Source organism: Mustela erminea, chromosome 18 (genome assembly GCF_009829155.1).
Source record: "Mustela erminea isolate mMusErm1 chromosome 18, mMusErm1.Pri, whole genome shotgun sequence".
Lineage (NCBI taxonomy): Eukaryota > Metazoa > Chordata > Mammalia > Carnivora > Mustelidae > Mustela > Mustela erminea.
Genome location: NC_045631.1, coordinates 38,819,316 through 38,845,363, shown reverse-complemented (window position 1 = coordinate 38,845,363; position 26,048 = coordinate 38,819,316). Strand labels below are relative to the sequence as shown.

The 26,048-nt window shown below is 59.3% G+C and overlaps 1 protein-coding gene across 6 annotated transcripts in view; it reads right to left on the bottom strand.

Annotated features, from left to right (window-relative positions):
* The window catches only part of ARHGAP23 (Rho GTPase activating protein 23), a 78,082-nt gene that overhangs the window by 28,214 nt on the left and 23,820 nt on the right, over positions 1–26,048 (bottom strand). For 3 of the 6 annotated variants that reach the window (XM_032320621.1, XM_032320618.1, XM_032320623.1), the window contains exons 2-11: positions 16,567–16,728; positions 13,995–14,034; positions 12,704–12,802; positions 12,492–12,570; positions 12,254–12,308; positions 7,993–9,157; positions 6,154–6,309; positions 5,811–5,922; positions 5,578–5,635; positions 4,219–4,362 (exon numbers count right to left, since the gene is read on the bottom strand). In XM_032320621.1, coding sequence (XP_032176512.1) covers positions 4,219–4,362; positions 5,578–5,635; positions 5,811–5,922; positions 6,154–6,309; positions 7,993–9,157; positions 12,254–12,308; positions 12,492–12,570; positions 12,704–12,802; positions 13,995–14,034; positions 16,567–16,728 — 2,070 coding nt within the window. Of the gene's footprint in view, positions 1–4,218; positions 4,363–5,577; positions 5,636–5,810; positions 5,923–6,153; positions 6,310–7,992; positions 9,158–10,311; positions 12,217–12,253; positions 12,309–12,491; positions 12,571–12,703; positions 12,803–13,994; positions 14,035–16,566; positions 16,729–20,597; positions 21,086–26,048 lie in introns of those variants that run through there. The other 3 variants (XM_032320620.1, XM_032320619.1, XM_032320624.1) reach the window with 3 other exon arrangements.

Genomic DNA, 26,048 nt, shown 5'->3' with positions numbered 1-26,048 from the left:
CCTATGTCACCAGAGTTGAGGCTGAGAACCTGCCCTAAAGGGGGGGGGGGGCTCTGGAACTTTCTCCTGGGTTCCCCTGTCCCTGCACGCCTTTCCCATGATGTCATCTGTGCCTGTGGCTTTAAATCCTGTCTGTCTGCTGATGGTACTTCCCAAATTCCCAACTGTATCCTTGGTCTGGCATCCCTCCTCCCCGTGCCACAGCCTTGCACCTCCCTGCTCAGTGTCCCCACTTGCTGTCCCCTAGGTGCTCTGCATACTACCTGCTCCCCATGGGCCACTTGCTTTTTTTCATCAAACTTACTCTCCACAGCACCCCTCCCCCAACTTCTCTAGCTCAGTAAATCCACCCAGATGCCCAGAAACCTGGGAGTTGCCCTTGACCCCTCCCTTCTCCTCACCCTTGACATCCAATCCATCAGAAGGGCACAGCTGCTCTGCTTCCAAAATACCACCTGTCTCCATCTTTCCTGCTACCTACACCACCTTGTGCACACCACCAACCCCTCTTACCTGCACGACTACACAGACCTTGCTAGTCCCCACCCTTGCCTCCTATAATCCACTCTCCAACCAGCGTGGGGCTTGAACCCATGACCCTCAGACCAAGAGCTGCACACTTGACTGCCTGAGCCAGACAGGCGCCCCTGCAGCTGTCATTTTTTTGTTTTAAGATTTTATTTACTTATTTGAGAGAACATGAGAGCGGGGATGGTTGGAGGGAGAAGCAGACTCCCCACTGAGCAGGGAGCCCGAGACACGGGGCTCCATCCCAGGACCCCAAGATCATGACCTGAGCCAAAGGCAGATGCTTAACCAAAGGAGGCCCCCAGGCGTCCCTGCAGCCACCATTCAAAAATGCGCATGAGATCCCACCTCTCCCCTGCTCAGCACCCTATCCTGGGCTCCTGCCGCCCACTGCAATCAAATCTAAGAACTTCCGTGATGTGTCCCTCCCTCTCCAAACTCGATTTCTCCACTGGCTTCTTTCTCGCTGTGTTAGGACACAGGGGCCTTTTCTAGTGAACAGGCCAAACGCTTCCTTTCTTGGGGCCCTTGATCACACTGTTCCTTCTGCCCGGAACCTCTTTTCTCACTTTTCTGTGTGGTCTCCCTCTTGCCCATTAGGCCTGAACTCAAATGTCACGCATATCACCTCCTCAGCGAGGCCTTCACAGACCCTGTTTTTCTAAAGCCTGCTCCCTGTTACCTGCAAACATAAAGGCCATCACGTGACCCAGTTCATTTTCCCGGGGTGCTTACTGCAACTTCCCATTACGCAGGATATGGATCTCTCCAATAAGTGGTAAGCTCCTGGGGGCGGGGAGCTTATCTCTCCTCTGCCACATCCAAGAGCCTAGAGCACCCACAGGCGCAGGGTAAGAGCTCCTCAAAATTCACTGAATAAACGAATTAATCGTCCTCGGAGCACGCTGAAGGCAGGGGCTCCATCTCCTCCCATTGGACCAAGGACTCCTCCCTTCTTTGGGCTGCTGGTCTACCCACTCCTCTTCACCCACCATGGGCCTCTGCCCTCCGAACAAACCGGGTGAGGAGTTTCCACGGCAGTAACACAGCCCCATCTGGCCACAAGCCCTGCCCACCACCACAGAGCTGCTGGTCCCAGGCAGGACTATCAGAGCAGGAGACAGCATGGCCCTCCAGGGGATTTTTTTTTTTTTTTTTTTTGTATCAGAGTGAGGTGGTGGCAAGGGGCCCCTGTGAGACCAAACTAGCTGAGTGACCTTGGACAAGTCAAGTCCCCTCTCTTGGCATCAGTGTTCCCTATTGGTAAAATGAAAAGTGCACTAGCGGGTCTCCAAGGTTATGTCCAGCTCATGCGCTAGGTCTGTGACTGCAGGGACCTGTGACACCCGTTCCCCCCTGCCCGACAGAATGGCCTCTGAAAGGGGCTGGGGGCTGATGGAGGTCGCCCAAGAGACACTGGATTTGCTAGAGCAGATAACAGCTGGCTGGCCATCGGTTCCCCAGACAGAATAATGGCCTGCAGCAGACTTGAAGACCCCTCCCCTAATTCCCAGGTCACAGCAGCAAGGGGACAAGGGAAACAGGTCCTGGCCAAGCCAGGAGTGGAAGGCCCTGTCCTCTAGAATGGATCAGTGAGCAGGAAGAGGCCAGCTCCCCTCCCTGCCCAGGAGACACTGTGCTGGGCCTGCCAGGGGCCATCCAGAGCTGGGGGCCAGGCTACCTGGTGGCCAGGAGTCCTTCGTTCTCCCCAGGCCCTCCAAGGGGCTCCAACTTTGGGCTGACAGGTTTTGTCCACCCTGGCTCCCCTTCGTCAGACCACACAGCTGGTCCCTGCTTCCCTCCTAGGTGACCCCTCACCAAACCTGCCCCGCTAGGGCCCTGGGGCTCAGGGGAAGGCCCCATCACCCCCATAGCCATCAGCTGCCTCCTCTATCCTCTCTCACCACCTGGCCATCAGCAAGCCCAGGCCATCCCTTCTGCAATCTCTCCAAATCGTCCCTCCCTGTCGGCCCCATGCCAGGACCTTGGTCAGGGCCCCCACTCTCGCTCACCTGGACAACGGCAAAGTCATTGTCTTCTCCTGTCATGGGCATGACCCTTGCCTCCTAGGCTCACATACCTCCCACCCCCATTGGAACCCCTGCAAAGGCTTGCCATGTCGGGGGTGAGGTCCTGCGAGCAGGCGCCAGACTCCCCACCTCGACATCCCCCTCTCGGCCTGGCTCGCAGTCACCTAGCACACCCTCCGCTCTGCTCCCCCACCACCGACCATCCAGGAGGGTGTCTCCACTGTCTGAGCATTCCCCTCCCTCCCTGCTTTGTGGATTCTCACATACCCTTCACGTCACAGCCTCCTGGACACCTTCCTGCAGCCCTCCGAGACTGGGGTCACCTCCTACACACCACTCTGCTCCACTCGTCCCCTCTAACAGTCACACACTGGCAACCATGTGCTTTCTCGGCTCATCCTCAGCCCCAGCAGGGCAGGACTGGCCTGGCCCCCTCTCCATGAAATAGCCAGAACCTTGACCGCAAATCCGGAGCTTACCACGAACTCCGCCATTACCATGGACTGGACAAGGGCAGTGCTGAATGTCTGCCCCGCCTGGCCTCCCCGGCTCACTTCCCCTCACACCAGCCCAGGGTGCAGAATAACCCAGAATGTCCCTATCTTATAGATTGGAAAAGTGAGGCACAGAGGTTACAGGGGCTGCCCAAAGCCCGATGTCGGCCATGAGTGGCCGGGCAGGAACTCCAAGTCTGTGTGACTTCCCCAGGTACAAGACACCTAAAATACAGGACGGAAAATTCCAACCACAGCAGAAGACGAGCTCCCTGGGCCAGGCCCTGGGTACACTTTTGCTCAGGTTAACTCATTTAATCCTCAGCAATGGGGTTGTGTGTGCTAGGGGTTGTTGTTAGCTCTATTTACAGATGAGGAAACTGAGTCATAGACAGCTGAGTCATCCCAGCTGCCCCCAGCAAGGCATGATGCTGTCAAGGGCCAAGCCCAGCTTTATGCTAACCACTCTGCTCCCATCTGCCTGGGCTGCGTCTTCTCCTTCCTCCTCTGCCACAACCCGGCCTGGAATGGCCTCCCCACCCCAAGGACTCAGGGGCCCCGCCCGCTCGCATCAGGATCCTGTTTGTCTCTCCCTGCCACCCTCGGGCCCAGCCATGTTCATCGCTCACCTGGATTGCTGCAGTGGCTCTTACTTGGTCTTCTCGCCTCGGCTCGGCCCCTCTCTAATTCATTCCCCAGGAAGCCGAATCAAAGGGGCCCCGGAGCTTTCAGTGGCCCTCAGGAGAGAGACTAAAATCGCTCCTTGTCCTGCAAGACCCCTGAAAAGGCTGACTTCTGCCTTCTTTTGGGGCCTCAGCTCCCCTAAGAGAATCGCCCTGGCCTTGCTCCCTTCCTTTCCCTGAGTCCCTGTGTCCATCTTTGGGGTGATCCACTAGCCAAGGCTCCCTGTGGGATGGTTCTGTCCGAATTTCAGGCATGCTGACCGGACCCCTTGCACCACAGAGCCCATCTCTCTGATTAACCTCCTTTTCATGAGTTCTTTAGATCCCCCAGGAAGTTCTTCCTGACCTCTAATCTCCAGCCCTCACGCTACAGCCTTGGCTGGCCTCTCTGGCTCCAGAGGCTGTAGGGTGGGTGCAGAAGCTGGAGAGTTCTGCCGGAGACAGCTTCCGTCCACCTCCATCTCATCCCAGCAAGCACCTTACCTTCCCCTTCTTGGTGAGGACCTGCTTATAATACAACCAGCCTTCTCTCCTGATGTCGCTGAAGGTGGCGTCCGAGAGGTCAGAGGTCGAGTGGCGCTTGGAAGGAGCATCTGCGTCTTCGGAAGTGCCCCAGCTATCCAAGGACTGCAGTGAGACAACGGAGGGCAACTTAGGGGGATTGCCACGGTGCCAGCATGCCAGGAGCCCCATGGGCCTGGCGCAGCCCTGCAGGCTGCCGTGCTGTGTGGTCTCAGGGGCTCTGCTTGCCCTCTCTGGTCCACTGCACTGAGGTCACAGGACGCATGCGCTGAGGAAGCCAGAAAGGAGGGAAGGCCATGACCTGCCGACCCCATGCCTCCCCACGCTAGAAAAGCCAATCTGGAGCCTCCCGTCATTTTATAGACTCGAAGAAACTAAGGAAACAGAGGAAGTGATTGTGTCGACATGGAGTTAAATAAACAGGAAGTAGAAACATCAACAGAGGCTGAGTTCACGGAGCAGGTAGTCATGTCCACAAGGAGTTAAACAGAGGAAGTGATAGTGTCAACATGACTCCAGCAACAGAAGTGACAGGTCGAGGGAGAGTTAAGTAAGCAGAGGAAGTGATAAGGAGTAAACCAGGTGACAATGGCCTCAAGGTGTCAAATGAACCGAAGATCCCAGATCCCGAGGGTTTGAAATCAAATGGCTCTTCCAGTCTGTCCCTAATCACAAAGAGGGAGGGCCATCTCAGAACTGAGCCCCCACTCATCCCCATGTGCGGAGCCTGGGAACTCCAGCCTGTCCTTTGCTCTCAGTCCTGGGTCCCCCTCCTTGCCCATGTCCCCTGTCCCCTGAAGATGCCGCACACATAATGCCCGATGCCACCCAGTGCGGGCAGCTTTAGGTCCCCACAGGGAGCAAGGAGGCCAAGTGAGATCCCTGTCCTTGAGGAGCTTACATTCCAGCTGGGACCCAGGCAAGAAAGGGGACGGATGCATAAACCGTGTCACCGGAGGACCGCTGAGGAGAAAAACCTAGGAGCTGGAGGGAGGCATGACCTGACAGGGATGAAGGCTAAACCCTCAGAAAAGCTCGGAAAAACCTGAAGAAAGTAACCAAGTGAGTCACGGGGCTATGGAGGGGAGTGTGTGGAAAGGGTGTTCCAGACGGGGGAACGGCAAGGGCCATGGCCTCACGTGGAAGGGTGTGGGTGTCTCTAAGTGATGACGGACGCCACACCAGGGGCATCGGGCCCAGTTGGGGAAGGGGAGACAGGAGCTGGAGGAGACCATGTCCGGTCACTGGGCTCCGCGGCTGAGGCAGCAGTCACTCCCCAGCCCCCCGGCACTGTCGCCCGTGCGTGCCCTCACCACTCACCCCGTCAGTGAAGAAGCTTCGCAGCATCCGCAGGCTGGGGACTCGGTTTGGCAGGCGCCTGTGTGTGAGAACGGAGTGTGAGGGATGTGGGGGGCACAGCTAGGACTTTCCCCCCTAAATCTAAAGGCTCTGGAGCCTTTCAGGGAGGGAGCTCATCGCCCTGGTGTGTAGGGGACCCCCAGAGGGGGTGGCGGTGCTGACCCCCAGGTAGGATGGCCGCGGCCTGTCCTCACCTCAGAGCCCTGCTCTCCTCCCGGAAGGTGTTGAGCCCGTCGTCGCAGGACTTGGAGCGCTCTGTGGTGATGGCGAGCAGGTAGGAGGAACGGCGGCCGGCCTTGATGCTGCCTGCAAAGCCGCCCACGGTGGGCCACAGGGTCAGCAGGGCGGTGGGGTGGGGGGCTCCCGCAGCCCTCCCGTCTGGGCTGGGCCAGGAGGCGAATCTGCCTGGGGACCCCGGGGGTAGCAGAAGCCAGCAGGAAGACGCCAGACATGAGGTAGCGGTAGCCCAGCACGGACCCCCCACCCAGGACCAGACAGCGAGGGAGAGGATGGAGCTGGGGTTCAGGGAGCACTCACTGCAGTCCTGGGAGTAATGGCGGCCAAGGGCAAAGGTGAAGGTTGGGGAGGAGGGGCTGGTGCCCAGGACAGGGGCTGAATTCATGGCGCTGGAGACCACGGCGGAGGCGGGGACATGCTTGGCTTGGAGGTCAATGCTGGGGCTGGTGGGTTCATCTGCAAGCAGAGGGAGTGGTGGGTAAAGGTGGCTCAAAGCTGAACCTGCCCACCCCATCCCCAGCCTCACCTCCAGGCCCAGCCCACATCCCCAATGCTCAAGCCCTCCAAGGCCCTGCTAGCAATATGCCCGTGGCCAAGGGCTCCCCCCACACCCCCAGACTGTGAGCTCAGCCCCTGCCTCCCAGATGGGGTGGTTCTTTACACTGAGGTGTGACCCAGGCCGGAGACTGAGCCACCCTCCCTAGACTGGGCTCCTAGACTAGGAGTCTCTTAAGGATAAAGATGGTCTCCCTTCATCAGTTGGAGGCTCCTTGAAGACAGGTGCTATGTTTCTCCCTCAGACTGGGAGTAGTTTGAAAATAAAGGCTTTACCTCTTGCCCCAGACCAGGAACTTTACTAAGGCTGTGTCTGCCTGCTCAGACCGAAGGCCAGCCGGGGCTAGGCCTCCTCTCCCTCTTCCCCCTCACTCCCGGGAGCTCACACAGCGTGAGCTCAGCACGCTCAGCTCCAGGGACCATCTCTCGGCTCCTGGCTCCCAGGCTCATGATCTTGCGTCTGGTCTTTCTCTCAAGCCCCTAGATCCAGCCTATCCTGCATCCTCATGGACAATAGAGTGGTTTCAGCCCCACTTTCATTCCCGATATGGAGGTGAGGCACAACCCTCTAGTAAGGCCAGAAACCTGGGAATCAGCTGGCCTCTCCACTCTTGCCTCTCCCTTATCCAACATCTGTTCCCCAGGCAGCACACCTTCAGCGTCCCCTCTGCTCTAAGGATAAAGTCCAAATTCCCCAGGGACTGACATGACCCTTCTGGCCCTGTTCTGATGGCCTGGAAGGGCACCCGGCCTCTCTCACTTCAGGGTCTTGGCACAGTCTATTCTCGCCCAGAACGTTCCCCCCTGACTAACTCCTTCTCATCCTTCAAGTCTCAGCCCTAATCTCCTTTCTCCAAGATTCTCTCCTTGGTGACCACGCCCCAGTCTAGGCCATGGCACTCTTCTCTGTCTCCTAGAGCTCGCTATACTCCCATCACACACACACACACACACACACACACACACACACACACACACCCCCCATGGGGTTGTTCTCGTCCCATCATCTGATCTCCTGTCCCTGCCGTGGGACCACACACTCCAGGAGAGCACGGAGCCTCGCTCGGTGCCTGACAGAAGTATTTGTCGGATGGAGGGTGGATGGAAGGAACGAAGAGTGAAAGGAACAAAGGAAGGGGTAGAATGAAGAAAGGATGGAGGGATGGAAGGGAGAAATGAACGAACAAACAAAGGGAGGGAGGAGAAAGGGAGCAGGAAAGAAGCAAACTGAGGAATGGGTGGGTGAGCTGGTGGGTGGGTGGGTGGGCAGACAAAAGGGAGGGAGAGAGAGAGGGGAGGGAAGACGGGAGGAAGTAAAAACAGAGAGCTAAAGAGAAGGGGGGAGAAGAAAGAATGGGAGGGAGGGAGGAAAGGTGGCTGGAGGACAAATGAACAGAAGAAAGGATGACAGAAGGATTCAAGAGAGCACAGAAGGATGGATGGATGGATGGATGGATGGACAGAGAAACAGACTGGTCCCATCAGCACTCAACCCAGAGTTCTGCCCATGATGACGGGTGGGTGGGGTACAGCCCAGCACCCAGGACCAAGTCTCCCAAGACAGCCACCTGCACCATCACTCACCAATGAAGGGAATGGAAGCCAGAGAATCTTCAGTGGTGGCCAAAGGGGCCACCTTCTTGCCAAGGCGTTCTACTCGCCCACTGGTCTCTGGCTCTGGGGACTCTTCACCAAACCCAAGGTTCATCTGTCTTGCAGGGGGCAGCTGGACCTTGCGGCCTGTGGGAGGCTTCTGCCTCAGGATCACCTCGTCGCGACGATCCTCGGTAGGAGGCTCCAGGGCCCGGGTGCTGGGTTCTGGGCGGACAACCCTGGGCGGTTCGGAGGCCTCTGGTGGGAACGATGCCTGGGACTGAGCCAAGCTGAAGGTGGGCAGCCCCCCAAAGGGTGAGTCCCGGAAAGACAGTGCGTGCAGGAGGCCAGTCCGGCGCTGGAATGATGGACTGTAGCTCCGGTATCCAATGTACCCAATGTCGTCCAGGCCTTGGAGGCCAGGTGGGGGCTGGGCCTGGGGCGCAGGAAGGTCCCTGGAGGAGCAGGCAGACGTGCGGGCCGACGGACGCTGGGACGCCCAGCCACAGCGCTCAAAACGGGGTGACACCAGTGCTCCCGGCCCCAATGCCTCGGCGGAGCGGGTGGCCCGGCTCAGGTAGTCATCAGAGCGAGCCCGATGCCAGCCTTCCTGACCCAGCTGGCTCAAGGCACCCTGGGAGGTGGAGCAGGGCCATGGGCGGTGGGCAGTCACATCCTCCAACCGGTCCTGGGAGGCACTGCGGGCCCGGGGGGGCATGGCAGGGCACCGTCTCTCCCCGGCCCTGCGGGGTACCTGGTTTGACAGCCAGTGTGACAAGGCCTGCTGGCATTCCAGTCTGCTGGGGGGCACCCGGCCGCCAGGCTCGGGGAAGGCACGGGGCGTCCGGGGCTCCGAGGGGAGGCGGGGGAAGGCACCAGGGCTGGGGCGGGGCTGGCTCATCCCCAAGGAAGGGTTGTCCGGATGGGTGCGGGTGGCGGAAGGGACACGGGGCCCCGGGTCACTCCAGGCAGCAGGACTCCGGGGGTCACTGGGCGGCGCTGAGAGGGGCTCAGGCACCATAGTGGCCCAGGCAGAGACCCGGGCTGGCGGGGCGTAAGTCTTGCGATGGTAGCAGATTGGGGGCGGCTCTGGGATGCTTCGGGCCTCTCCGGAATACGGCTCGTTCCCCTTCAGGTAGGCATCCTGGGAGTAGGCCTGGCAGGGGACACAGAGGCAGGTGAACAGGGTGGGACGAGTCCCACAGGGCAGAACTATAGTAGCCCTGGGAGGTCAGGACCCCAGAGACGGGGACTGAGGGAAAGGACCAAGCCCTGAGTGGGTGGGAGAGGGAGGGCAAGCTCCAAAGAGAGTCGGGGGAAGGGAGGGAGAGAACAAAGAAATTAGAGGCCTTTGAGAGTCACACACACACACACACACACACACACACACACACACACACACACAGTCTTTCTCTCTCTCTCTCACTGGAGAAATAGCCAGGATTTCTCGAAGACTTATGACAAGGACTGCCTTTAGCCACAAACATTCCAACATCTGTTTTCTGGGGTCCTCCCCCCCCATGCTGGCCTCAGCCGCCTCCCTGCTTCCTTATATCCAACAGTGCCCACGGTCCCTCTGTGGCAGAGCTGGAAAACCCCATTAGAGACCAGCCAAGGTGGCCGGAGACAAGAGGGAAACCGACTAAGGGGTGTGTCCACAGTGGGGTGGGCTGGGGATGGGCGGGGGCTGGGAAAGCCCGGCTGTCCCTCCATCCCCTGGACAGGGAGCTGGGGCCTGGCTCCTGAGCCAGCGGAGTGAGGAGAAACTTGCCCACCTCTTGCTCACTCTGGGCCAGGCTTGGGGGAGGGGCCAGACTGCCAAAGGGGCGTTGGGCCACCTTCTGCCACCCCAGGCCTGGAATCTGGCACTGGGAGCTGAGGCTGACGCTGCATTGCTGAGGAGGGACAGGGCCCGCGCCCAGGCCCAGCCAAAAAAGGAGGCAGCCCCCAGGGACAGCGGCCTGTGGCCCTGGCCTATCCTGGCCCTCGATGGGTGCCGGGGGCGGGGGCGGGGGCGATGAGGAGGGGGCTATCGCTGGGTGAAGTATCAAAGGTTGGGAGGGTGAAACACACAGACACACACACGGTCGCCCGCGTGCGTGTGCCACACCACAAGGAGATACCGGAAAATATACACCCAAAGACACACACACAGAGTGAAACACAATGAGACACAGACACAACAAATAACTCTATCTCCGGTCCCAGGCACACACATCATGTGATGAGGACAAGTTAGACCACACCCCCCCACACACACACACTCAGCCCCCTTCAGACCCACACACCCAGCCAGGGACACTCACGTACCTCTCCCTCCTGCCATCCTGCCGGCTCCCCGGGCTCCGCGCATCAGGGCGGTGGCGGCAGCATCTCGGCCAGCCTCCGCCCTCCCCCCTGCTTGGGGCTAACCCCCACCGACCTCAGCGTCAGCCCAGCCTCCGTTCCCCCCCACCCCCAGGCTGCCCTCCCTGCGGCCACCCTCAGCCCCCACCGGCTGGCGCGCTCTCTCTCTCTCTCTCTCTCCCCCTCTCCGGCCGGCGGGAGGAGGAGGAGGGAGGGGAAGATGGGTGTGGAGGGGCCTCGCTGCGTCGGCGGTGGCGTCAGCAGCTGCCGCGGCCCCATTGGCCTCCAGCCTTGGCTCCCAACCACAGGAATGCCTGGGCCCCACCCTCTTGCTGGCCTAGGATGGGGTGGGGGGCCGGCAGAGGGCCCCAGATGCTGACATCTGGGGCTGCCTGCCCGCCTGAACTCGAACTTCTGGCTAACACAGCTAACGCAGCTCAAGGCGGCCCCTCTCCCCACCCCAGCCATCCTCTGCCCTGGCAGGGAGAGATCCTGGGGAGCCCTAGATCCTGCCCTGTCACTCCCGCAGGGCTCAGCCTGGGGCAAGTGTACCCGCAGGGTCTTTGAGACTTGTGGGGAGCCATCCACGTCTCTCTCAGCTTCCAGACTTACCTCCCCCTCCCCAGGAAGGACAGGGGACAATCCAGGTCAGAGGGTGGAGGTTCCCAGAGGGGCATGATGCCAAGCATGGCACTGTGATTACAGGGATTATGCGAGCACATCCAGGGCCGAGGCCAGCCCGGCGGCTCCCAGGGCCTTCTGGGTTTGGCCCTCGGCCTTCCCCCAGGGGGCAGTGACCTTGGGGGCAAGCAAGCTGGCATCTGGCTTAGACCCATGAGATCAGGAAACTGGACACTGGGCAGAGAGGACTGGCCTGGGCTCTGGGCCAGGACTGGGGTCAGGGTGCCCAGAGAGATGGCGTGTGTATATGTGTGTGTGTGTGTGTGTGTGTGTGTGTGTGTGTGTGTGTGCAGACAGGGACACAAATTAGTGCAGGGTACCCTGCATGCAGTCCGGGCGCCTGCTCTGTGTGTGGCCGCCCAGGGCCGGGTTCTGGGTGTTGCTGAAGTGCTCAGGGGGAGGGGCACTTGGCCTGTGCACCCCGAGAGTGTCAGTGTGGGTGACGGGGCTGGCACACCAGGCTTGAACAGGCCGTGGTGTCTGTGGGCACACGTGCTGTGACCATGGCAAGCCTCTGTGATGTCAGAGTGTGCATGTGGTGGTAAGTTGGGGTACACATGCTGTGACACCCCGAAGTGTGTTGTGCTGGTGCGACGTTTGTGTCCCGGGAGGCTTGAGGAGGTGTGGGGTTGTGGCCGTGGATGTGGCGCCACATGGGCCTGGGGCAGTGTGTGACTGTGCAGGGGGAGCGGGGTGAAGGGTGGGCACCGTGGTGTTTGTGTTGTGTGGCTGTGTATCTAGCGTATTGTGTGTGCACAGTGAGTGGTGCATGGCGTGTTGTACGAACAGCAGCACTCAAAGGTGGAGTGGTGTGTATGTGTGTGTGTGTGTGTGTGGGGACACAGCTATAGGAGACAAGTTCACACAGGGCCAGGCAGGGAAGGGGTGTGGAGAACAGGCTCCTGGGAGCCGATGAGAACGTGCCAGTCTGGCAGGGCCCGCTGGGCCACCCTCCTTTCAGTTGCTCTGGCAGGAATCTGGCCTGCCAAGGCCAGCGCCTCCCCCTCCCCCAGCACAGACAGCAGCCCTGAATGAAGCAACAACCAGCCCCAGCCCCGGGATGGGCCTGGCAGCCCCGATTGGGCAATGCCAGGCTGGGGCTGCCCCCGAAACTCTAATCTGCCTCCCAAAAGGTCCAATGCACAAAGGAGGCCCAAAGAGAAGGGACATATTGTGCCCCCAGACCCCAGGGGCCCTCCACCTCAGACAGCAGGACTGGACTCACCAGCTGGAGGATATCCTCGTCCTTGGGCATGATGGAGAGCTCCAGAGTATCATCGCTACAGAGACAGGGTAGGGGGTCAGGCCAGGCGGAGGCAACAGGGTCTGGGAGAACAGGGATCCTGGTCGCCAGGACACCCCCCCACCACCCCCTCGGGTGGTGGGGTCAAGGCGGTGGGATGCAGGGCCTCCCGCAGCGGGCTGGGAGCTATTACAGGAGAAGGGAGGCAGGGGGCGCTCACCTATTCTGGATCAGAGCTATGACCTGGGAGTAGGTCTTCCCAATGACGCTTTCCCCGTTCACCTTCACCAGCCGGTCTCCTGGAAAAGAGGGGCAGGGTCGCAGTGTGAGCAGGCCAAGGGGGGGCCTGGATCTGAGAATCCCATCCTGACTGGAGGGTAGGGAGAAGAGATCCAGGCAAGTATAAGAAACCGGGAAATCCAGACAGCTCACCTGTGCGCAGGCCTGCTCTGTGGGCAGGGCCGTCATCCTTCACATTCTTGACAAAGATGGTATCCATGGGCTCCAGGCGGTGGTGCCGGGGGGAGGGTCCTGGTGGGCATCAGCCAGGTTAGCTGGGGGGGGGAGCTGCTGAAGGTCACACCCATGCGCAGCTACACACACAGGGGACACACACTCAGAAGGATCACACACACACGGACACAGATGTGGACCTGTACGTTCACAGAGATGGGGATGCACGGGTGGGTGGTGGGGGGGAGACCAGAGGACACACCCTTGGGAGAACAAAAACCCACGTGGAGGAAAACCTACATGGACACACAGAGTCACTCCTTAAATGCCCCTCGCGCCCCAGCACTGTGCCAGAAAGCAGACTAATAAGGACAGGCAGATGGACAGAGGGACGTGGGCCTTGCCCTCCTGGAGCTCCCTGGCCAGCGGGGGCAGAACGTCCACACCCACAGACCCATGAACAGCCCTGCAGCTCAGATACGCAATGCCCACACCTCCCTCGTACCTCTTCCCCAGGGCAGCGCTCTAAGCAGAGCCCTCCAGCTCCCAAGATGGACACTCACCCCCTCTGGACAACACATTACACCCCAGCAATTATCCTCTGCTGCTGTCTCCATCAGAGGAATGGGTCTGTTCTAGGTCAGCTGGCTCTTGCCCTCATCCCTACGGGCCTCCGCGATGGGGACTCAAGGAGACCTTGTCACCATGGCTGCCCCACAGAAGCCCCAGTGGCAGAGAAAGAAGGATGCCCGTCTTGAATACCTTGTGTGGCAGAACGGGGCCCTTGGGGCTAGCAAGGGTGACAGCCAGAGGAGTCAGGCCCTCATCGGAAAAGATAAAGACCTTAGGGGTCCCCTTACACCCAACAGAAGCCCAGTATCTTTACCCCTGAGGACAGCCATTGGTCAGCTTCACCTACCACCAGCCCCCCGGCTCTGCAGCCCTTGTCTGTGCCTCATTCTAGCCTGGGAGTAACTCCCAGGGGCCAGGGGCCAGGTCTTAGAAAGCCACTGGCTCCCCAGAGCACCCCCAACTCCCAGTGTGGAATGCAGGCCCAGAGGGAGAGAAATTGAGAAAAGAAAAGAAGGATCCAGAGAGAGAGAGAGAAGATATCCAGAGTGGACATAGGGAAAAGCAAAGACTGGAACAACAGTTGGGGGGGTACAGGTGGACAGCAAAATTCTGGCTGACTTTGGGTAGAGGGGGAGAAACAGAAGCTGGAGGACAGGCCCCAGCCCCAGCCCTAGGACCTGCCCCCACCACTCCTTACCTCCTCCTCCTCCTCCTCCTCGTCCTCCATTCTCTTCCTCCTGCAGGGGACAGAGAGGTGGGTGTGGGCCCTCCATCCAGCCCTCGGCAGCTCCGCCTGGGCGGGACCCTCGAACTCCCCCACCTGCAGCCTCCCTCTTATCTTCCCGCAACTAGCCCAGCACCCCCCGGAGGGGGGGTGTCAGTGAGGACATCAAGTCCCCGGGAATGTTCCCCAGTAACACGGAACCCTCTCTCGTGACTGCTGATCCCACAGCCTTGTACCTCGGCCATCTGAAAGCCCCCAATCCAATGGGGGACCCATGACCCCTACCCCTGGGGAGATCAAAGCCCAAGGGAGGCAGTTCCAAACAGGCTAACCCACAGAGAGGATCCAGGCCCACACAGATAAGCAGGGAAGACAAGTGCAAACGGTGGCTATCAGCTCTTAGAGAATGGAAGGGAAGGCCTGATTAGCACCCCTCTGGGGGAAGGGATTTTAAGGCAAGTCTGAGGAGGGAGGGGAGAGCGCATTGTGGGGAGCGGAGGAGCCCATGCAGGCAGGCGCTGGGCCGCAGAAAGAAACAAGCATTTGTGGGACTGGATCAGCTGAGCCGAGGGAGAAAGAAAGTGACACCAGCAAGTGCCAGAAGTCAGACGGGGTTGAAAGGACAGAAAGAGGGAGCAAGTGAAGGTTCCTGGGTGGGAGAGAGTAGATGTGAAATACCAGTTAGGAAAGAGGATTCTAGCATCTAGCGGGGCTAAGAAATGGAGTCCAGGAGACCCATGAGGGAGGCCCCTGGGATCAGCCTAGTAGTGAGAGGGAGAGAATGGATTTGGGGAGGAAACAGAAATGAGGGAGGAGAGAAGGTCAGGGAGACAGGACAGGGCCACCGGATGGCACACTAGAGCTGGATGAGATGTTGGGCGTCATCGGATCTACCACTTTCCACAGACCATCCATCCATCCACGCAGATGACAGGGCATGAGTTGTCCAGGGTCACTCAGAGGCAGTAGCAGAAGCAGGGCTGAAACCCAGGACTCTCCGGCACCCCAGCTGGGACAGAAAGGTGACTGGGCCCTGCTCCTCCCCACATGGAGCGTGCCTGCCTGCTGATGTGAGCTGACAGCACAGTGAGCTGGTGGCAGGGGCAGACAGATGCATTTAGACTGCTGAGCTCCCCGAGGGCTCCCAGCCCTGGGCAGATCTGGAAATTGGATGGAGCCTGTCCCTAGCTGGCCCTGCCTGTGGTCTTCCAGCACCCCACATGCGCGAGGTCTCTCTGACACAGGCCTACCACCCAGCCTCGACCACTCAGGCTGTGTCTGTCCCACTCACCCCTCAGCTGGGTCTCCCAAGAGAAGGTGGCAGAGGGACATTCTAGAGAAGAAGGAAAGCAAAGACTGGAGGTCCCAGGGACCTAGGAGGCTGCGGCCCTTGGGCATCAAGGAGGACCTGTGCCCCTCCCTCTTATATACCATCACCCTCGGCTTACACTCTTAAGCACTGCTGCAGCCAATGGGAATCCTTTAGGCAGGGGCTCCCAGATTCACACACGGATGAGGGCGCATGGGGCCATGTACACGAGATGCATATTTACAGATATCCGTAGATACAGACGGATAAACACACATGCTCACGACCAATAGATGGGCACGCGGCTGTACACACCGAGTCAAGCAAGTTCATAGACACAGGCAAGGCCTTGGCTCTCTGGCAGGTGGGACTGAGCTCCCCAAGGGACAGCCCCCAACAGCTGGTCCCAGCCCAGAGGGAAGAGTTCACTGACTCCAATATAAATCTGTTTCCTCCCCTGCTGGGAGACAGGTGGGGGAGGGAGCAGGGCCCTCCAGGGGAGCCCTGGTTCCTGCCTGGGGCCCCCTCGCCTGCCTCCCCTGAGCGCCTGCTTCCCAAGCAGGGAGGCCCTCCACCGCTCAGCCCACGCTGCAGCCCCAGTTCCTGGACTCAGAGAGCCTGACATTTAAGTGAGGGCCAGAAGGTCTCTTGGTGGTCAAGTGGGAGGAGAGATGGAGCCCGGAGGAGAGGGAGACCCTCTCAAGGTCCACAGTGAGGTAAGAGCCTTAGCAGGATTAGAACCCAGAGCACCCTCCGTGAAGCCCGCTGCTCTCCAGAGCACAGAGCCCAGGCCAGAGCAGACGGGGACACTCCAGGAGTGCCAGAGGTGTGTGGAGACAGATTCCCCAAGAGCTTGGGCCAGGGAGGGGAACCACGAACCCAGCTTAGAAGCCAAAGAGAACACAGAGTCCCTGGATCTCCATCTTTCAGAGAAGATAGAAGGTTGTTCACCTTCCAAGGGCCAAGAGTCTGGCGATAGGCATGAGCATCCTGGCTCGCCCAGAACCATCCACCCACCCCTTCTCCTGGGAAGACCAAACCCAGAGCAGTTAGGGAGCTAGTCCACACTCACACAATGCAAATGACCCAGCCAGGGCTGTCCCTGCCTCTCTGGGAGCCTCCTTCCCTCCAGGCTACAGAAGATGGGCCATGGAGGGGACAGGCAAAGGGATCTCCCCTCCCCCCATTAAGGCTTCCTCAGGTGGGGCCAGGGCGGGCGGGACCAGGTGGGGGTACCTTCAGGCTGCAGTGCACGGCAGACTCCGGTGGGTACACGATGAAGTGGCGGAGGGTGAAACCAAAGCCATCCTGGAGACTTTTGTGCAGCAGCAGTGTCCGTGGCCCCTGCCAGGGGAGGGGGCGCCCCGGGGAGCACCCATCTCTCGGGCCCAGTGGCAGCTGTGGGAGCACAGGGAGACAGGGTTGAGTGGCCATGTGGCCCATGCCCCTGAGTCTGCACGCTGCCTCCCGCAGCCAGGAGGAGGGATGGGGGACAGCTGGTGGGGAGCGTGGGCCCTGGGGGGGTTCCAGGCCTCCTCCCCTGCTCCCCACCTCCCCCTCCTCCTTACTCCCTTCCCACCCTCCGCAGCCCAAAGCTGCTTCTTTCTTTCTCTCCCCTCCATCCCCACAGGTCACCTTTGCCTCCAGGCAAACAAGTCTCCCCAGCCAACCACATTCTCATTCAGGTCAGTTTGGCAAATGTTTACTGAGCACCTACTATGCTCCAGGAACTGCACATACAGACTGCTTGCTGGGGAAGTGCCTGCTGCCGTCCACGCTCACTGCTGCCTGCTGCACCATCACCCACACACAGACACACACAGACACACACAGACACACACAGACACACACACACACGTCAGCATGCACTCCTGCAGTGAGAACAGCACACACCCAGAAAAGCACACTCTTGTGCAAAGGTGCACAAGGACGGACACACAGAAGAGCAAACACACATACACGCTTACATTAGATAGACATGTGCACACCCAGTCGCACACAATCAGGGTCTTGCACAGCACATACATACAGACACAGGCCCCTGGCATATGCTGCAGACACACAGACATGCACGCGCCGACAGACGGGAGCGCAAACATGCATCCTTCAGGAGCAGCAGCGAAAGCAGGTGGGGGACTAGAGCTACAAGGGAGCAGCCCAGACCCCAGACAACCAAAGGGACTTCCTGAGGCTCTGGGGCCCAGCCAGAGGCCTGGCTATTCATGGGATCCAAGAGGGGAACCGGATGGGGGGGTTGGGGAGGTCCTCCACTGCCCTCTGGCTGACCAGATGCAATCCTTGGGATTCCCCAAGATGACCTGGCAGAGGGTGTCTGAAGACCAGGCACACGGGTCTGCTTCTGGAGCAGGAGGGACGACAACAGCACAGACACCCCCTGAGAGAGGGCTCTCTCTTCAGACTCCCTGCTCAGACGCAGAGAGGGAAGGTGGGCGACAGGAAGGTGTCAGACAGACGCGTGACCAGGGCGGTGGACGGCAAGTTGGAGAAGACGGTGAAAAGCCAGGATGCCTCCCTTGGGGCTTTTAACCCCCAACTGCAGGCATCCTAACCTATCTGAGGGCCCTCATCCAAACCTCAGAGGGCAAGAAACCCTTTTACCCCCACCCTCAACAGTCCTCAACCCCCAACTCCTCCCAGCACCAGCACCAGGTAGGAGTCCTCCGGGGAACAAAGGCAACTGGGAGGAGAGGGAAAAAGTCAGTGGGCTTAGTGGGTGAGAACTCCCCTCCCCCTCCCCCCAGTAAGTCCCTTTCTCTACCCCCCACCCCAGTCTAACAGCTAGAGAAAGTTCAAATTTGCCACTCCAATGAACGGATACTAAGACACTCGTTCATGTATCCCTGCCCCAGCCTGTTCACACTTCTGGTGGAAAACAGACCTGGGCCCAGCCCTTTTGCTAGGGATTTCTTTTTTCCTTCCTTCCTTTCTTTCCTTCTTTCTTTTTTTCTTTCAGAGTTTGTTCGTTTGAGAGAGAGAGTATGAGAATGGGGAATGGGAGACAGAGAACCAGGCTCTCTCCATGTGGGGCTCGATCCCAAGACTCTGGGATCACAACCAGAGCAGAAGGCAGACGCTTAACCGACTGAGCCACTCAGTCGCCCTCACTAGGGACTTCTGTGCGGGGTGGAAAGTGGGACCGCAGTTACACAGACTTGGGAGAGCGGGTGGATTGTCAGGTCTCAGAAGATGAAAGAAAAACATGACAGAGGGGGGAGGCTTGCTTCAAGTAGTCCCAGCAAACACGGCCAGGTGGAAGGTACGGGGGCCTGAGCGAGGCTCCAGGCCAGGGCAATCATTCCAATCATATCCATTTAGAAAGCTCATCAGATGAGGTTGTGAGCCCTCATTTCCCTGAGAGGTCCAAGCAATAGAACTCCCCAGTCCCGGCGGTGCTCCCCAGTCCGGGCAGCCATGGCATTCCATGGATTCCGGCATGGGGCAGGAGGCCTAGAGATGGACCCTTGGCTCCTTCCACTTGTAGCTAGAGCCCTCCGCAAGTTCCACCGAGCCCCACACCCCCCATGGGGCTGTCTGAAGAGTCCAGAAGAGAAAATTCTCTGGGAATTCTGCTGAGGTCTGAAATCCCCAGGATTTTCTATATCTGCTGATGTGGCAAGGAACTGATGGGGGAGAGAAGAGGGTCTGGGGATCTTCCCTGCCTGCTCCTACCAGAAGCCCCTGCTCCTCCCCAGTGTTAGCTGCCTCCCCTGCACACCTCTCCCCCCCAGGCTCAGAGATGAGGCTCTTTGCAGGGCCCATTGTTTTGCCGGTGTCCTGGATTATGGTTTAAGCCACCAGCTGCCCCAGTGACGAGAAGTGGCTGGGACAGGTCCCCACACGCCCCCCACCCCTCCTCCAGCACACATCCTGCCCTGAGCAGCCAGCGGCCTGGGGGTGCCCCTCTCTGGGGGCCTGGCTGTAACCCAGGGCAGGGGGCAGGCCTTCTCCTCTCAGGTCCCTTCTTGGCCCAAGCCCCACGGGCACCCCCTCCCTTGTCTCTGCCTCTCCCTTTCCTCTTTTCCTTCCTCCCAGTCTCCCTTCCCCCATCCCTTCCACCCTGAGAATGTCCATGTGGGAATCCCCCCGCCCCCTGCCGTCACAGCCACTACACCCCTGCCTGAAGAGCACACCCCCCCCCCCATCAACAGCTAGATCTGGCGGTGCCCCTGTGGGAAGTTCTTCCTTGGATTTAACCTCAATCCTTCACGCTATGATGCACGCATTTCCTCTCCTCCCCTCTGACCTGGGACCACACGGGGTCTGGCTCTCGTCTTGACAGGGAGTGAGGGGGTAGACACAGGAACAGAGAAGGAGTCAGCATTGGGAATAGAAAGGCAACTAGATGGGGAAGGGGTTCAGCTCACACACATCCCTACTTCTGTCTCTCTGGGGGAGGCACAGAGACAAGGGGACGTGGAGAGAGAGAGACTCGGGGGGACACGGGGACATCACTGGTTACCACTCTCCTGGTCCAGATAGAGACATCCAGAAATGCCAGCTGATGGTGGGAAGAGGGAAGATGGCCCCAGGGCCACAAGTGAGACAGAGGACACGTGGTAGGTTAGCAACACCAGGAACCAGAACCCAGGAGTCCTGCTCCTCCCCGCTAGTAGCATAAAGAGGTCATTGCGGGAGCACAGCCTTCATGCTGGGCACGATGCCCACTGTGACTCACGCCCTACCAGCCTGGTCGATCCCGGACAGCAGATACACTGTCCCCACCCCCTATCTCCATGCCTGTCAGTCCTCTCCCTGAGATCACTCATTACTCCTCTGCCCACTAGGAAGCCCTCCTGTGCCCTGTGCCCACTCGCCCTAACAGGGAGATGGCCAAACGATGCCCTCCGCTCCACTTACTAACACCCTTGCCTGCCTCTGACTCAGGATTCCTGCCCAGCAAACTCCTCAGGACTCTGTGCCCCAGCATCTCTTCCAACAACCCTGGTCCCTTCCATACTTTCACTGCGTGTAAACCCAGAGGCTTGAGCCACTGGAGGCTGCCCCCCAGACTGGGAGGTCCACATCCAGCAACCCCAGAGAAGTTCCCAGCCACAACCTGCCACCCTAGCCCACATCTCTCCAGCTCCTCACTCCCTCCCCACTCCGGGGCCTCCGTCCCAGAATGCAGGTCGCACTCAGCTCAAAGAGCCCAAGGAGCTGGTGGCCCGATTGCACCCCCCACCCACCCGGACGAGGCCCCAGTCCAGCTCTCCACCCCCCTCGTCCTGCAGCCCCGTGGCGCTCACCCTGGCACTGCGCGGCCCGGGTGCGCGGAGATCGCTGTGGGCGAGGCAGGGCAGCCAGAGACAGCGCGGCTCCGGGGCGCTGCAGTCCACGCCGACGGCTCGCTCCCAGCGCCAGCCCCGGGCCCCCGCCCGCTCCACGCGCCACACGGCGCTGCCCACGAGCGCGGCAGCCGGTGGCGGCCCCAGGGCCCGGCCGCCGCCCCGGCCACACGGCGCCGCGGGCCGGGCTTCCGGAGCGGGGCGCGCAGCGCAGGGGACCCTGAAGGCTCCACGGCGCCCAGCCGGCGGCGTCCTCGGCCCCCTGGGTGGCAGGCGGGCCCCGGGGGTCCCCGCCCGCCCCCCGGAGCCGCGGGTCCGGGACCCAGGGGCCCCGAGGGGATGGACGGCCCGCGCGGACGGCGGCAGGACGGCTGCACAGCTCCGCGCCTCCCGCGCCTCCCCGGCCGCAGAAGGCGCCTGAGCCCGGACACGCCGGCGAGTCGCGCCCGGCAGACGCCTCCCCCTCCGGGGCGGCCCCTGTGCGCGGCCGCCCCGATGCCACACACTCACACACACCCACACACACGCGGGAGGCACCACACGGCGCCCCCGCGCAGCCGCACACCCCGGCCACGGGCACACAGGTACACACACACCCTCACCCTCCCGCACGACAGAAGCTCACACGGTGCCCAGGCCCACAGGCACGCAGAGTTGTACTCGACAGGACACTCGTGCATCCAACTTCACGTGCCCAAGAAACACCTTCACTCGGGCACACATGTACACTCACACCTACCCACCCTGTACAGACCCACACAGCACACACACACACACACACACACACATACCTATACAGCCGCTACTCTCCCATCCACACACATACTCACACTCACTCTCCCTCCATCTGCAGACCCCACATAAACGCACTGTTCCCCTAACATATGTGTTGTGGAGGGACACCTTTCCATACATGCTTTGGACACCCTCCCACGCAAATATGCCCCCCACACCCCCTACACACACATTTGCAAACATACCCACTGTGTTCCTAAAAGCACGCCAGACGCCTCCCCGCCCCCCCACCCACCCACACACTAGCCACACACCCCAGGAGACCCCCACGAAGGCAGCTAGATAACATGCACACATCGCCCAGAGACACACATTCCATGCATAGGTGCTGTACCCCTCCGTTCACACACACACACACACACACACACACACACTGCCCAGCCCTGAGAGCAGACCAACTCTCCTAACACCCCACACCAGACTTAGGATAGCCCCTAAAGCTGCGGGTGGGGTCCCCACCACTGCTGGTAGGGGATTGCGAGCAACCCTCTTCCCCAGGACCCCCTGCCCATTAGTTCCACCCAGAGGGGCCACGGCCGGGCTGACAATGGGCGCCGAGCTCGCCAACCCCCCACCCCAGCTTGTGAGTCAGACAGGAAGCCCATGTTGAGGGCAGACCCTGCTTGCCTCCCCTTCCTGGCTCTCTCTCCCCAGGCCCCTTCCCGGGTGGGGCCAGCAGAGGCCTTGGCTAGTAGGTGCATATTCGCCACCATGGCTGCCTTATTGGATGGTTCCCAGGGTGCTTTTTACCATAGCCACTCACTGTGGCCCAGGCCCCGGGCTATAACCCCATATTCCGGTAAAGCGATGGAGGCCCAAGAGCGCTTAGCTTGTTATGGCAAGCGAGGAACTCCAAGCCCAGGGCCCCTCACTCCAACTTTGGATCTTACACCTAAATTCTAGCTGGCAGCCAGGGAAGGGCAGTGGCGGTAGGGGAGCACCTCCAGCCCAACCCTGCTCCCTTATCTAGGAGTTCTGGGAGGAAGAGCCATAGGGCTGGGCCCTTGAGTGGCAACCACCAAAGGGAGGGCCCTGCAGAAGAGGTACCTCCCCCTGCCCGTCCCCACCCCAACACCTGTGTCCTCTGCTGGACAGCCACGGTGGTGGATCACCGGATCACCGCGGTTGGGGTGGGAGGCGGTAGGGGAGGGAGATGGAGGGGCAGGAGAGGAATGTGGCCAGACCCAGACCTAGGGAGGCAAACTAGAGGACTACTGGGCTGGGCAGGAGCGAGGGAGGGAGGAGGAAGGGAGGAGGAAGGGTGAGGGTGAGGCAGGCGAGTGGGGGCCAGGGAGCGGGTTTTGTTCTCCTGTTTCCTGTTTGCCGCTTGCTGGGCCCCCTGTGCAGGAGCTGGACCCCCACCCCCACCCTGGCGGAAGCCAGACGGGAAGAGCAAGGCTGCCACGGGCGCTGAGTCAGGAGAGCTTAGGGGCAGAGTGGGAAAGAACCGCAGTCAGGGGGAGCATTGACCTGGCATCTCCATTAGCAGCCTCCCCCCCCCCATCACTGGAAAACCAAGGATCCTGGGTCAGAGTCACTCCTGCCCTTGTCAGTCCTGTGCCTCCCTGTCTGCTCCTCCACCAAGGTCAGGCCTTCAGAGACCAGCTGGGAGCCCCACCACACGCCGTCCTTAGCCCTGTCACACACTGTGGCCCCAACAGAGGGCAAGAGCCTCAGGGATGTCCTCCTTCAGAGTCTGGCCTGCTCTCCCAGTAAGCAGCCAGTAGGTCCTTCCAGCTGCCTGGCTTCCTCTCCTTGCCGCAAGCCCAGTCTCTGATTCTGAGGAAATGGGGTTACTCTCCCACCTCGTGCCCCACGGAGCCTCTCATGGCCAACAGGTGCTGCTGTGGGTCTATCAGGAATCCACTTCCCTCGAAACTGCTGAGGTTTCTGAGGGCTACAGGGAGGGGGGAGGCAGAGAAGCAGCACGGGGTTCCTGTGTTCAGAGACCTAGGAGATGATAAACCATATATGATGTCCACTTCCTGCCCTCTAACCTGGCTGGGCAGCAAGGGGGTCCCCGTCTCTTCCAACCCAAACGTGCCCTTTCCCCACCCTGCCCCCTCTGCCCAGCTGCCTCCGCAGGGGTGTCATGAAGGGAGAGCACACAGTAGGGCCTGGAAGGTTGTACAGAGTTTGAATAGATGATTCTACAGGTCTGGGGAGCCTCTCAGCCCCCTCCCCCATTTCCTCTGGGAAAGGAATGTGGGGTGGGTCCCAGAGGGGGGGGGATGGGGCCCAGGGCTGGGAAATACCAGGCGGTGCTGAGATTCTATTCCAAGCCTTCCTGCCTGGTGTGAGTCCTCCTCCCCTGCACCCTCCCCAGCTTCCTCCCCCCAAATCAGGAATTACCCCGCTGAGCAGTCCCTCCCATCATCCTCTAGTTTGACCAGCTTGCAAAATCCATTCAACTTCATCTTGCTGAGGGTCCCTGGGATAGGGCTCGGGGGCTGCGCCTCCAAGGGGAGGGCGTCCAGTCTTCTCTCCAAAATGAGATCATCATTCTTTACTGTTTGAAGGCACTTTCACTGGATTTCATGCAGCCTTTATCCTAAGTTGGCTATTCAGGGATTGTGTTCCACCATTCATCAGATGCAGAAACTGAGGCTCGAAGAGGGCAAGTGCCTGACTCAAGATGTCACTTTTACTAAGCTGAACCCCGATCCCAGACTAACTCAGATCTCTTTCTATTCCCCCTCTTGTTTACCCATTCGACAACCATGTCTTGAGTGCCTGCTGTGGGCCAGGAGCCTGGCCAAGGGCTGGGACACCTTGGAGAATAAGTACACACCTTGATCTCAGGGTGCTCATAGTTCTACTAGCATCCCAGCCCCTGAAACCTTTAGGAGCCCCCAAGTTCCAATCCGGGCCCGAGCCAGTTGTCATCATCCCCACCAAGGGAGAACCCCACATACCAAGGGAGTCCCTGTGTCAGAGCTGCATCTCTCTATGAGGGGGCGGTTTGCTTGAGGGCAAGGTCAGGGGCCTTTCGGGTTAGACCATCAAGAAGAGGGTGGCCTGGGCTACAGAAGAAGACTGTAGGGCCAGCCTGACAAGCAGGAACTGGGAAAGAGGAGAGCATTCTGGGGCCCAAGGGTCAAGGCATGTAAGAAGAGGAGAAACAGGGGCACCTGCGTGGCTCAGTTGGTTAGGTGTCTGACTCTTGATCTCAGCTCGGGTCTTGATCTCAAGGTTGTAGGTTGTAGATTTGTTAGGCTTCACATTGGGTGTTAAAAAAAAAAGAAAAGAAAAGAAAAGAAAAGAGAGAGAAGCATAGCACTAAAGGCCTGTGGTTCAGGAAGTGAGAGAGAGGGGCTCAGTCAGGGTCACTTTGCCTACTTTTCTTTCTCTTTTTCTTTCTTGCCTAATTAGTGCCTCCTCTCAGATGTAGATCCCCAAAACATGACAAACAGTGCCCCTACCTGGAGAGAATCTCCCCCATTTATGACTCTCTGACAGGTCCCATATATTCACCTCTATAACCACCCCACAATCTCATACACAGACAGAGCAAATCCACCACCAGTCCCCGTCCATCCCAGGCATGCCGGCAATGTGATACCCAAGGCATGCCAGCCCAGCCCACGCCTGGGCCTCTGACCCCTGCCCCAGTCTCCCTGCTCAAGAGTGGCCTCCCCCCCCTTCCCCGTCCTCCTCCACCCCTTTGCCCCATTCAGAGGCCTGGTTCCCAGCACTGCTTGTAAGCAGTCCTGGCATGCCTTAACAGGCCAAGCTGATGAGCCGGCCCAGCAAGCCTGCGTCTTCAGCAAGCTCGGTGTGCCATAACCCTGCGTCACTGGGGGCCTGGGGACCTCCCTCGGTCCAGCCTATGGAGCAGAGGGTGGTCCAAAGGGTCTCTCCAGACCTCATGCTCTCCCCATCCAGAGCCAGGCTTGCCCTGAGTTGGGGTATTTGCTATACGCTCCTCTCCTACCCTCAAACTGGGCCAGAGCCGAGGAAGGCTGGAGGAGGAAAGGGAGAAGGAAGCACCTGCCCTCCCAGGAGTCCCACTGCCATCTCAAGGAGAGATGGACACGACCTCAGCAACCAGAATCCCCAGTTATTCCTCAGGGGCCAGCATACGGGCTCTAGAGACTTCTGGAGTCCTTGACCTCCAGGTCTGAGTTGGATCTCTACCGCTCCCTGGCTATGAGACTTTGGGCAAGTTATTTCACTTCTTTGAGCCTCTGATCCTCACCCGTAAAATGGGAATGACACTCCTTGCCAACCTCCTAGGTTGTTGGGAAAACAAAGTAATTTAAAGAAAGTCCTTAGCACAGGTCCTAAGCACATAGTAGGGGTTCAAGAAATGCAAGCTGGTTTGGGCTGGTTTTTTTTTTTTTTTCTTTATTGAGGTATAATTGAGACACATATTAGTTTCAGGGGTGCAAACTAATGATTCACTATTTGTATATATTGCGAAATGATCACCACATTAAGTCTACTTAACACCTATCACCGCACATAGTAATAAAAGTTTCTTTCTTGTGATAAGAACTTTTAAGATCTTGGAGCGCCTGGGTGAATCAGTTGGTTAAGAACTTTTAAGATCTTACTCTCTTAGCAACTTTCAAATATGCAATTCCGCATTATTAACTAGAATCATCATGCCCTATA